Raw genomic sequence first — 12,568 nt, forward strand, 5'->3', positions numbered from 1 at the left:
GTGTCCCTTTATTCTTCTCAGGTAACATTAATGGCTGCCATCTAAACTACTACTTCTTCCTGCTGGCAGCTATCCAAGGAGGAACCCTTCTGCTTTTCCTTATTGTATCTGTCAAGTATGACCGTCAAAGATCCCGGACTAATGGAGCCACCGCTGGGGTGCGGACCTGACAAGATATGTAACAGAAGAGGGGTTGGCAAGGGTCTTAAATGTTACCACAGTGGGACAGTATCTCTAAACTTGCATGTTAATGTTGACTTCTTGCCTCATACCACCCCCTCCCTGCATTTCCTTGTAAAGGTGGGTAAGTGCCTTATGTTTAGCAAGATAATTTTCTTTGTCTTGCCTCGTGCCCTGAGGTGCAGCACAAAACCTATTTCTCCAGTGCATTACCTGTTGGCATCAACAGCCAGTCCATCACACATATTCCAAGCCGTTTTCTCCCATTTGTTAGTGCCAGAAACGGATAGCCTTTGCAAATGGAGCTCACAGATGACTGCTGCTTTGGAAGCATTTCTGTTCTCTTTTGAAGGACTTTGAAGGAAGCGGATGAAAACACAGATTGCCTTTCACGTTCCTTTTTTTCTCCCCTACAATTAAAACTTCTCATTTTCAAAAAAAAAAAAGTGGATCAGCTAAATAGACTCTTTGAGAAATATCTCCCGTTCAAACCAACCAGTTGGAGAATTAATTCTGTTGGCTGTATGAGAACGAGTTGTGGGAGGAGTGTTTTTCCCCCTGCACTGAACAAAAAGGGATGGAACTTTAGACATCTGCGTTTTTCAGAAGACGAAGCAACAGCCCTCATGATTGCAGACTGGTGGTCTTTCAGCTGCTACGTGGTGTGCTCTTTTTTTCCCTTTCTTTTGTATACAAAATAATGTTGGGATGTAAAACTGAGCTGGTTTCAGAGCTTGTGTGTGTGAGTGTGTGCTACATTGAATTATCTTTTTTTTTTTAAAGTAGGAATTGAGAAACTTCAAATCATTGGGGCAATAATTGTGTGCTGTTATTAAGTCAATACGTTGCTTTGAAATTATTGATTCCTTTTCTGACTGAGCAGGTTGAGAACCACAGTAGGAGTAGTAAAGTCGGGGACTGAAACCAACATGGTAGCAAGGATGGATGAATGGATGGATATCCTAAGGGGCTCAGTAATTTTTGGGCGGAGAAATAGGTGTCATTAAGTTGTGGGAATGAACCCAGCATGAATGAAGACATGAGCTGATACATTACAGTGGTTCTCAACCTGTGGGTCCCCGGGTGTTTTGGCCTACCACTCCCAGAAATCCCAGCCGGTTTACCAGTTGTATTGTTGACAATTTTAACAGAAAGGAAGAAACCATGAAAATGAACAAAATCTGGCTACCAGTATTAAAAAATTCCAAATTAATAACAATAAATAAAGAACAAAACTCAAACACAGGGGAACTCCAGACAAGAAACAATCAGGAACAGCTAATCACCTCTCAACAAAGGATTCCCCCAGGCAGGAACAAGCCACACCACAAAACTATCAGGCCATACAGCCCGAAAAACGTACAACAACCCAGTTTACGAGCTATTAGGATTTCTGGGAGTTGAAGGCCAAAACATCTGGGGACCCACAGGCTGAGAACCACTGTGGTATAACATCCAAAAATTAAGTATCATTCAAATTTGAGAGTGGCTGTTGAGATGTTATACTATAACTTCCCTCAGCCACAAATAGCTATGGTAGAAAAAAGTGAAAATTTCTGTCCACTAACATCTGGAAGGCCGTACATTTCCCATCCATCTTCTGTGTGATTCCCTGTTAAAAATCTGATATTAAAAATAGCTTTCTTGCAGAGTCAGAAACATCTCTGTGGATAGAACTATCCTGATGTTTGTTGTTAGAAAGGTACAATTATGTGCAAGTCCTCCAGGTCTTTCCCAACTTTAATAACTCGATTCCTACTTATTTCTGACGACACGTACCTGGTGAGGAAGAAAGTTCTTTTATTTCCCACAGGACCTAATTTTTAATTGTGTTTCCTCTGTTAACTTTGATGCCGAAGACAACAGAGCAATATGTAAAGCAATATTTTGCACAGAAATAATGGAGTCCATGGGAGACAAAGGAAATAACTCCGTTTCATAACAAATTGGTTTTTTAAGTTTTCTTTTGTGTTTAATTTTTAAGCATTGTGGGGTGTGTGTGTGTCTTTGCTTTACTTCAATTCATTTAAACAAAACTGTTTACAAAACCCTTGTGCTATGAGCCTGTGTTCCGAGTTGAAATAAAAATAGGCTACTTATATTCTATTGTTGTCTGCTTTTCTCCTCCTGCATTTGAACTCTGTGCAGAGTGCCATCTACGCAGAGCTTAGAAGTGTTTGTTTTATGCACCATAGCTTCCAGCTTAGCCAAGTAGCATGGCAACGATGGCTTGGGTATTCTAGGAGTTCCCAAGCTCCGTTTTTAAGGTTGGTTGCAAGGACAAAAGCAAAGTCTGCTGGTTCAAAGCAAAAGGTTAATCTCTTCCAGTAGCTTGCTGCTTAGGGTGGCTAACCATATGTTGAACTTATAGCCCATCTTTTTGCCAGTGAACGCAAAGCATGCTTGGTTCGTCTCTTTCCTTTACCTTCAAAAAATTTCTGTGAGTTTGATCAATATCAAGCTCAGTTAAGTTTAATGGTTCAATAGGACTTGAACCTGATCTCCCTATGGAACGATTTATTTCTGTCCTGCCAATATGGCACCAGTAGCGTCCAATATAAGTTGTAGCTAGAACACTCTAAAAGTTTTTAAAATAAAAAAAATCAAAACAATTCAAACATTAAATAAAGGTAAAGGTTTTCCCCTGACATTAAGTCCAGTCATGTCAAACTCGGGGATGGTACTCATTTCCATTTCTAAGCTGAAGAGCCGGTGTTGTCCATAGACACCTCCAAAGTCATGCGGCCTGCATTGCGCGCTGTTACCTTCCCAATGGAGCAGTACCTATCGATTTACTCACATTTGCATGTTGAAGTGCCAGGATGGCAGAAGCTGGTTCTAACAGCAGGAGCTCACACTTCTCCCTGGATTTGAACCTGTGACCTTTTGGTCAGCAAGTTCAGCAGCTCAGCGCTTTAACCCATTGTGCCACCCGGGGTACCCAATTCAAACATTAGTTTAAAACAAATAAAATTACATACTCAATAGTAAGAAGGAATGCAAGTTGCAGTATCCCTAGCCAGCTTAGCCAGTAGTAAGAAGTGATGTGAGTTGTAGTGCAGTGACATCTGGAAATTTGCATGATTCTTACTCCTTATTTAGTCCAATATGTTACTGTCTCTATGCTTTCAAGCATAGTTTTGCACTTTGCTGGCACAAAATGAGGTAAAAATCATGCAGCCATCCTGGGCCAGATCAACTGCATCCAAGAGTATTGAAAGGAACTAGCAAAAGTCATTTCAGAACCACTGACAATCATCTTTGAGAGTTCTTGGAGAATGGGACAAGTCCCAACAGATTGGAGGAGGGCAAATGTGGTCCCGATCTTCAAGAAGGGAAAAAAGAGAAAACCAAACAATTACCATCCGGTCAGCCTCATATCAATACCGAGAAAGATTCTGGAAAAGTTCATTAAGGAAGTGGTCTGCAAACACTTAGAAAGGAATGCGGTCATCACTAATAGTCAACATGGATTTATAAAAAACAAGTCATGCCAGACTAATCTGATAATTTTTTTCGATACAACTACAAGCTGGGTAGATACAGGGAATGCCATGGATGGAGTATATTTGTATTTCAGGAAGGCCTTCCTTTGACAAAGTCCCCCATGATTTTCTGGCAAGGAAATTAGTCCAATGTGGGCTAGGCAAAACTACAGTTAGGTGGATCTGTGATTGGTTAAGTGAAGAAACCCAAAGGGTGCTTCCTCTTCCTCTTCATCCTGGAAAGAAGTGATGAGTGGAGTGCCATTAGCAGCGTTCTGTCCTGGGCCCGGTTCTGTTCAACATCTTTATTGATGACTTAGATGAAGGGCTAGAAGGCATAATCATCAAGTTTGCAGACGAGACTAAATAGGGAGGATAGCTAATACTCCATAAGACAGGAGTAGACTTCAAAACGATCTGAACAGATTAGAGAGATTATGGGACAAAACTAACAAAAGGAAGTTCAATGGGGACAAATGCAAGATACTCCACTTAGGCAGAAAAAATGAAATGCAGAGATACAGAATGGGGGACGCGTGGCTCGAGAGCAGTACATGTGAAAAAGACCTTGGAGTACTCGTGGACAATAAGTTAAACACAAGCCAACAATGTGATGCAGCAACTAAAAAAGCCAATGGGATTTTGGCCTGCATAAAAAGGAGTCTAATGTCTAGATCCAGGGAAGTCATGCTACCCTTCTATTCTGCTTTGGTCAGACAACACCTGGAATCCCATTCTGTCCAGTTCTGGGCACTGCATTTTAAGGGAGAGGTTGACTCTAAGCTGGAATGTGTCCAGAGGAGGGCGACTTGAATGATCAAGGTCTGGAGAACAAGCCATCTGAGGAGTGACTTAAAGAGCTGGGCATGTTTAGCCTACGGAAGAGAAGACTGAGAGGAGAGATGATGAGGGCCATGTATCAAGATGTGAGAGGAAGTCATAGGAAGAAGGCAACAAACTTGTTTTCTGCTGCCCTGGGGACTAGGACGCTGAACAATGGCTTCAAACTATAAGAAAGGAGATTCCACCTGAACATTAGGATGAACTTCCTGACTGAGAGCTGTTCGGCAGTGGAACTCTCTGCTCTGGAGTATGGTGGAGGCTCCTTCTTTGGAGGCTTTTAAACAGAGGCTGGATGACCATCTGTCAGGGGTGCTTTGAATGCAATTGTTCTGCTTCTTGGCAGAATGGGGTTGGACTGGATGGCCTTTAGTTCTCTTCCAATTCTATGATTCTGTGAAATGATGCCAATCTGTAACTCACAGCATCCCATACATCAGCTATGGTTCGCTAGGGCTGCTGACCGTCCTATCACATCTGGAGGATCACATGGATCATAAATTGTAGAGTCTCAAGAAACTTCATTGCGGCAGGTTCAACACACTTTCTGCATTCCTGCCAAACAACAACATGCCTGCCAAAAAAATGGCCGTTCTGCATGTTCACTTCATTATCTTTTTTTGTAGGCCTGTGTCCTGATCAGATTCTTTAATAAATTTGTCTTACGTCTCATTGTAAACATTCCAAATCTTCTGGTTTTTACCAGGGTCAAACATTGTTTTAAGCCGCTCGGGCAGATGTGGTGGGGTATAAATTAAGTTGTACTATTATTATTATTATTTATCATACCAGGGAAAAGAGAATATTGAATCAGGTGTATTTTGTTTATTTAAAATACAGAATCATTTGGCAGTGCCCCAGTCACTAGCAATTATGGCCATTTATGAAGACTGATTTGACATTTCTCAAAAGGAGGTTTTCTCTCATTCCATAGTATATCTCTTTCCCTGCCTGCCAGATTGTGCATATATTTATCTGTGTTTTTCCTTTCCCTTGTTCCACTTCTAGGATGACTAATCAATTAATTTTATGGCTAATTAAAGAAACACATTGCTATGCATCATTTAAGATTTACAGTTGATTTGCCTTCACAGATCGATTTGATGTAGCATAAACAACGCTCACAATTGAGAGATGTTTTCTGAGCTCTCCACAGCCGGAGTTTGTAAGTTAATACATTAAGGTAGAATCCATCTATGCCAGCCTTCCCGCACCTGGGTGTCCTTCCGATATGTTAGAGTACAACTACCAGCATTTCCAGGCAGTATAGTTTAGGATTAGGCTACAATCATAGAAGTGAAACAGCCTTCCCCAACATTAGGAAGAACTTTCTGACTATGAGACCTATTCAACAGTGGAACTCTCTGCCTCGGAATGTAGTGGAAACTCCTTCATTGAAGGCTTTTAAACAGAAACTAGAAGGCCATCTATTGGGAGTGCTTTGTACTTTTCCTGCATGGCAGGGGGTTGGACTAGATGGCCCATGAGGTCTCTTCCAACTCTATAATTCTATGATGCCCTCCTGAAATCTTGGACTTGAGCTTTCATGATCCTTTGCTATTGGCTGTGGTAACTGGGAGTGATAGGAAGGTATACAAAATATCTAGAGGGCAGCAGGTTGGAAAAGGCTGATCAGGAGGGTACCCCAATGTGGGTGGGTGGTATGAAAACCCCAGACTGAAACACTACAAATATGATTGCTCCAAGAGTGTCAGTTTGTTGACTCAGTTTTAACTGGGACCATACATTTGTTGTAAATCCAGTGATTTGCAGCAAACAAGCCTCTGGTTTTACAGCCAACCCAGTGAAGGAATGAAGGGAGCATTTGCAATCTGAAGTGCAGCTTTTTTTTCTAAAAGAATTTCTTGTGGGGATTTTCAGTGGATTCTTCACATGTTATAGGGATTGTGAGCCTAGACCCCCATCTCTCAACTAGAGGATACCCACTGAGCCAAGGCAAGTTGTGGCTCCAATTTTAGTGTGCTTGTTTTCGAAAGTTGGGACCTCAAAATGAACATCGGAATCCATAGCCCCATGGGCACCAATCCATGATAGCCTTTTCCCCAGTTTTAGACAACTTCCCAATGAACTCGCATCAGCACCACATATATATCTCAAATCTTAGGGAATGTCTCAACATTTAGTTTATAGAAAATCCCCAAGGTAAAGGTAAAGGAAAAGGTGAAGGTTTTACCCTGACATTAAGTCCAGTCGTGTCCAAGTCTGGGGGTTAGTGCTCATCTCCATTTCTAATCCAAAGAGCTGGCATTGTCCATAGACACCTCCAAGGTCATGTGGCTGACATGACTGCATGGAGTGCTGTAACCTTCCCGCTGGAGCAGTACGTATTGTTCTACTCACATTTGCATGTTTTTGAACTGCTAGGTTGGCAAAAGCTGAAGCTGACAGCGGGAGTTCATGCCGCTCCCCGGATTCGAACCTGCAACCTTTCGGTCAGCAACTTCAGCAGCTCAGTGCTTTAACCCACTGTGCCACCAGGGGCTCCCTAATTCCCAATTCCTTCACAATGACCTAGGAAACACATAAAAGGTTTAAGAAGAGCCACTGGGCTTTTCCAGATTTTATCTGATTTTATTATTGGGAACGTTTCCTCATCCCAATCACCAAATCAGATCCCATTCCTTGGGCCCCCAATGAGGCTGTGCCAGTGCCCCTGGCACCCATTGTATGGCCAGCTGAGACCTATTGTCCTGTTCTGGCCAGGCAGGAACAGAGCCATCAAATCCCGTTGTCTCCAAACCAACTGCATTCCTTTCATCTCACACCCCTTTCTTGGGTAAACCAAGAATTTCCTGCAATGACTGGAACCAATCAACACCAACGATAGACAGTGCTTCTCAGGGAGCAGATCTTGGCTGGCACCATGTTGCTTCTATCCTGATGTTGATTCCTCAAAGGATAGCCCAAATCAAATCTGCTTTATACCTAGAAAACTATGTCTCTTCCCTTAAGAACTCTCAAGAGGGCCTTTTCTCATTAAGAGGTGCTGTGACCAGCACCTCCCTTCAGCTGCCTGTCTCTGTTGACAAATTACTCTTCCCCTATCTAACTCAGGGGAGTCAGAAGAATCTACATCTGCAATTACCACATTCCGATCAGAGTCTGACCTTGAAAGCGAGCTCAGGCCTGTCAGCCTCTGAATCTGCCTCTAACTGAAAATCCACTGCTGGCCTACCCTTCCCAGAATCCCCAGGTCTATCAGGTATAGAAACAGACTGCTGTGCATCTACAGAGGCTTGTTCAATGTCCTCTGAAACCGAAGGCAGAGAAACAATCACAGGCTGAACCACAACATAAAGTCTCTCTTTTAAATAGCTGTCAAAGTTCTGTAAATAAATCTGCATGTTCACAATTGTGCTTATGTCAATATTTGAATTGCAGATTCTGCTGTTGTCCACTTTGGCCCAGGTGAATAGACACCTTTGCTCTTAGCCTTTATCCCATCTGTGTCTTATTAAGTCCCTTAGGAGCTTGACACGCAGAGCTGCAAATCCGTGGTTTTTGTAGCCAAAATCACTCAATATGATGGTGAATCTGGTGATTACATAGAGGGCAAATTTCAGGCGATGTTTTATCATCCTTGTGGGAGGCTTCTCTCATGTCCCCGCATGGGGAGCTGAAACTGACAGAGGGAGCTCATCCGTGCTCTTGGATTCAAATCTCTGATCTGTCTGTCTTCAATCTCGCTGGCACAAGGGTTTAACCCACTTTGCCACTGGGGGCACTTGACTGTACTTCATTGTCTCCTTTCTGCATCTGACTCAGTATTATGACTTCTCTGGTTTTTGACATTGTCTCTGGTCCCTTCCATCTGACTACGCTTACTCAAGCAGCAGCTGTTTTCCTCAAAGCATTGTATGATAACAACCTGTCTTAAAAAATGTTTAGATCACAGAGCAAAGATCCCAAACGACAACAGGCATTTTTGCTGATTCTTGTGCCTTGAAGAGGGTCATGTTGTAACATCCTGAAAACAATGTCAAATGTTTACACCAGCAGCTCATAAGAATTGCGAGCAAAGCCTCAAGACTCAAATACCACCTTGACCATTGTCACATGCCTGACCCACCATAGGATCTGAAACAAGTAATGTTCCTATCTCTTTGTAGTCATAGTCAGGCTTTCTTTGGGATTCAAACTTGGTTTTTTTGTCTTGGAAAGAGAATATACAACATAATGGGTGTCAGTTCATGATAGTTTGATGGCATAGAATTATGTGATCATGAAATTATATAGCCCAGCCTTTTTAATCTTAGTTGAACACCAATGTTGACTGCATCACATTTCCCGTACTGATCTTTAAAAGCAATCTCTAGTCATTTAAAAACTACCAGTGGATAACCTCTGGCTTGAATGACTGTAAGGAGACTCACTGCAGAGTAGTACAAATTAATCCCTCTTGGGGAGAATCCAAGAAATTAAACTTCCTTCACTGGACAGAAGTCTTGATCCTTTCATATGAAATTTATGCATGCTGTTAAAAAAGGAACATTGATATGCACTGAACATCACACTGCCTTATAAATAATTTTTAATGGCAGCCTCTTGCCACAGTTCTATACCTTGTGGTGGATTATAGCCAGACCTTGCTCTCAGGGGTTCTCAAAGGAGTGTGCACCACCACTGGTCTTGCTGAGGTGTTCCAGCGAGTGTCTCTGTAGATCTAAGAAAACTATTTCTTGGTTTAAGCCATTGACGTGCTGGCTGATACCCAAACAAGGCATGTTAAGAAGACCTCTTTTAGTCCTGTTTGCAACTACACTGGAAAAAAACCCCACAAAACTCATTAATTTTGTTCAGACACGGTGATTTATTTGATTTTGTGGCATAGTAATCTGGAATGTAAAACACTTCAAACAAAATGCAAAAGTATCCCATATTACGTTAATCTCGGGCACTGGTAGAGAATCAGGCAGAGTAAAATAAAATAATCATGTAAAATAGTTAACAAAAAGGAGCCCCCGGTGGCACAGTGGGTTAAACCACTGAGCTGCTAAACTTGTTGACCGAAAGGTTGCAGGTTCGAATTTGGGGAGCGGCGTGAGCTTCTGCTGTCAGCCCCAGCTTCTCCCAACCTAGCAGTTTGAAAACATGCAAATGTGAATAGATCAATAGGAACTGCTCCAGCGCTCCATGCAGTCATGCTGGCAACATGACCTAGGAGGTGTTTATGGACAACACTGGCTCTTTGGCTTAAAAATGGAAATGAACACCAACCCCCAGAGTTGGACATGACCGGACTTAATGTCAGGGGGAAACCTTTATCTTTACCTTTACCTAAAATAGGTAACAATAAAAATTACTTTAAAAAAAAAACAGACTGGACTGGAATCTGTCTCTGTGCTTGGCATCTTGCTTACCCCAGGCAATAAAATGAGGGAGAATGTGTGCAACCCTCTCAAGCTCACCCATGCTTCCTCTTCATCCTGGAAAGAAGTGATGAGCTGAGTGCCATGAGCAGGGCTCTGTCCTGGCCCTGATCCTGTTCAACGTCTTTATTAATGACTTAGATAAAAGGTTAGAAGGCATGATCATCAAGTTTGCAGACGACACCAAATTGGGAGGGATCACTAATACTCCAGAAGACAGGAGCAGAATTCAAAGTGATCTTGACAGATTAGAGAGATGATTGGCCAAAACTCACAAAAGGAAGCCCAACAGGGACAAATGTTAGATACTCCACTTAGGCAGAAAAAAATGAAATGCAAAGTTACAGAATGGGGGACACATGGCTCGAGAGCAGTATGTATGAAAAAGATCTCAGAGTCCTCGTGGACAGGAAGGTGAACATGAGCCAACAATGTCATGCGGTGGCAAAAAAAAGCCAATGGGATTTTGGCCTGCATAAATAGCAGTCTAGTGTCTAGATCCAGGGAAGTCATGCTATCCCTCTATTCTGCCTTGGTCAGACCATACCTGGAATCACAGTGTGTCCAATTCTGGGCACCACAATTGAAGGGAGATGTTGACAAGTTGGAATGTGTCCAGAGTAGGATGACTAAAATGATCAAGGGTCTGGAGAACAAGGTCTATAAGGAGTGGCTTAAAGAGCTGGGCATGTTTCGCCTGAAGAAGAGAAGGCTGAGAGGAGACATGATGAGGGCCATGGATAAATATGTGAGGGGAAGTCATAGGGAGGAGGGAGTAAGCTTGTTTTATGCTGCCCTGGAGACGAGGATGCGGAAAAATGGCTTCAAACTACAGGAAAGGAGATTCCGCCTGAACATCAGGAAAAACTTCCTAACTGTGAGAGCTGTTCAGCAGTGGAACTTCCTGCCCCAGAGTGTGGTGGAGGCTCCTTCTTTGGAGGCTTTTAAACAGAGGCTGGATGGCCACCTGTCGGGGGTGCTTTGAATGCAATTTTCCTGCTTCTCGGCAGGGGTTGGACTGGATGGCCCACGAAGTCTCTTCCAACTCTATTATTCTATGATTCTATGATTTTTCTAGCAATGTCTGGAATCTTATGCTAATTTGGGAAGTGTGTTACAGATGTGTGTGAACAATCCTGATAAGCCCATCCAGCCACCCATTTGCTTCACAGAAAAAAGAAAATCTGTTTTCTGTGTCCAACAGGATAAAACCAACGCTGATGATCACCTCTGATGGGAGGCCTTTTGCTTCCATATCAAAGGCATGTCACTCGGAAACACAAGACAAGTGTTTTTCTCTAGGTAAACAGAGATTTGTGCAAAGAAAAAGGTAATTCAAAGAGTAGCTGCAAGCAAATGGATGGCATCTGGTAAACTGCAGGTAAGTGGGAATGAACTCTCTCACTCCAGAGACTTGATACTGTTTCTGCCACACAGAGGAATCAATGGATTCCTGAAAGAGAAGAAAATGTTTCCAGAGAAGCCATTCTTTTTTACTTACAGAGGGAGACACTATATGAAGGAATATCAGAATACGGTTTTTCAACTGAAGGTGTTCTCTGTTTGATGGGCTGTCCTGTTTAGTGCAGTATAGGGAAGTTCCAGCTCATAGGATTCTCATAGGATGCTTTCCTTAGGCATCCCTGTTCCCCCTCAACTCAGGATCCATTAATGCTAGACAATTATAGTACTAATAGTCCATTTTAATAGCCATGGTCTGAGTCTCTGAAATCCTGGAGCTTGTAGTTTGGTGAGGAACTAGACAGAGAATCCTAAATGCTTCTCCCTTAATTCTAGATCCCAGGACTCTATAGGATGAAATAGTTGCAGTTAAAGTACAATCATACTGCTATAGAGCCAATGTGGTGGAGTTGTCTGTTGGAAATTTACTACACGACCTTGATCAAATTGTTGAGTGATTTCAGCTCTGCTGAAAAACTATCCAGCTAGAATCCTCATCCTGAGTGGTTCAAGACTACGCCGGATGACATTGCTGGTTGGTTTTTTGTAGTGGCATTGAGCAACAGGCTCATGGTGGAGCTTAATGGTTTGGCTCTGGCGGAAACAATAGAGTTAATTCAAAGTATATAATGGGTGCTTGAAGGTGATGACCATCTCAATGGGTGATGGTGAGGCTGGCTTGAGGCCTGGGAGAAGAACCGTTCCTACAGATAGTCCTGATCATATCAGGAGAGCCCTGATTGAAACAAAAAATGGACCCAGGAGCTTTGACAAAAATTCATTGTGTGCTCCTCTCAAGTCTCTCAGTTCATTGAGAGTGGATTATGGAAATTGGAGGGATTGTTGCTTGGAGTCCAGGTGTTTTAGAACAATTCATGAGAGGGATTACCATAGGACAAAGGCGCTCATGCTAGCTATATGTCCTGATGGAGTCACATCTTATTGTTTATGTAATTCATAATTTGAGGTCTGATTTCTCAATGCACTCTCTGAACCTCAAAGAATAAACAAATATTGCTAAGAAACCCCCATGATAGGTTTGGCTTAAAATTGCCATAAGTCAAGATTTAGTTGAAGGTACACACAACAATAATAATATGATGTGAATGGATGCTCAGTTGCAATCCATACAGTAGATGAAGAGCTGGTGGGGAGAAGGGAGTCATATATCTGCCCTGGTGGGATATATCTCTGCTATCATGCAAAGTGGCT

The 12,568-nt window shown here is 42.5% G+C and overlaps 1 protein-coding gene across 1 annotated transcript in view; it reads left to right on the plus strand.

The window, feature by feature from the left end:
• Positions 1-2,281, plus strand: part of SLC15A4 (solute carrier family 15 member 4) — a 64,274-nt gene extending 61,993 nt beyond the window's left edge. Inside the window, exon 8 of the mRNA XM_060785603.2 lies at positions 22-2,281. Within this exon, the coding sequence (XP_060641586.2) occupies positions 22-170 (149 nt within the window). The 3' untranslated portion in view covers positions 171-2,281. The remainder of the gene's footprint in view (positions 1-21) is intronic.
• The last annotated feature ends 10,287 nt before the right edge of the window (positions 2,282-12,568 follow it).

This window comes from Anolis sagrei, chromosome X, assembly GCF_037176765.1.
Source record: "Anolis sagrei isolate rAnoSag1 chromosome X, rAnoSag1.mat, whole genome shotgun sequence".
Lineage (NCBI taxonomy): Eukaryota > Metazoa > Chordata > Lepidosauria > Squamata > Dactyloidae > Anolis > Anolis sagrei.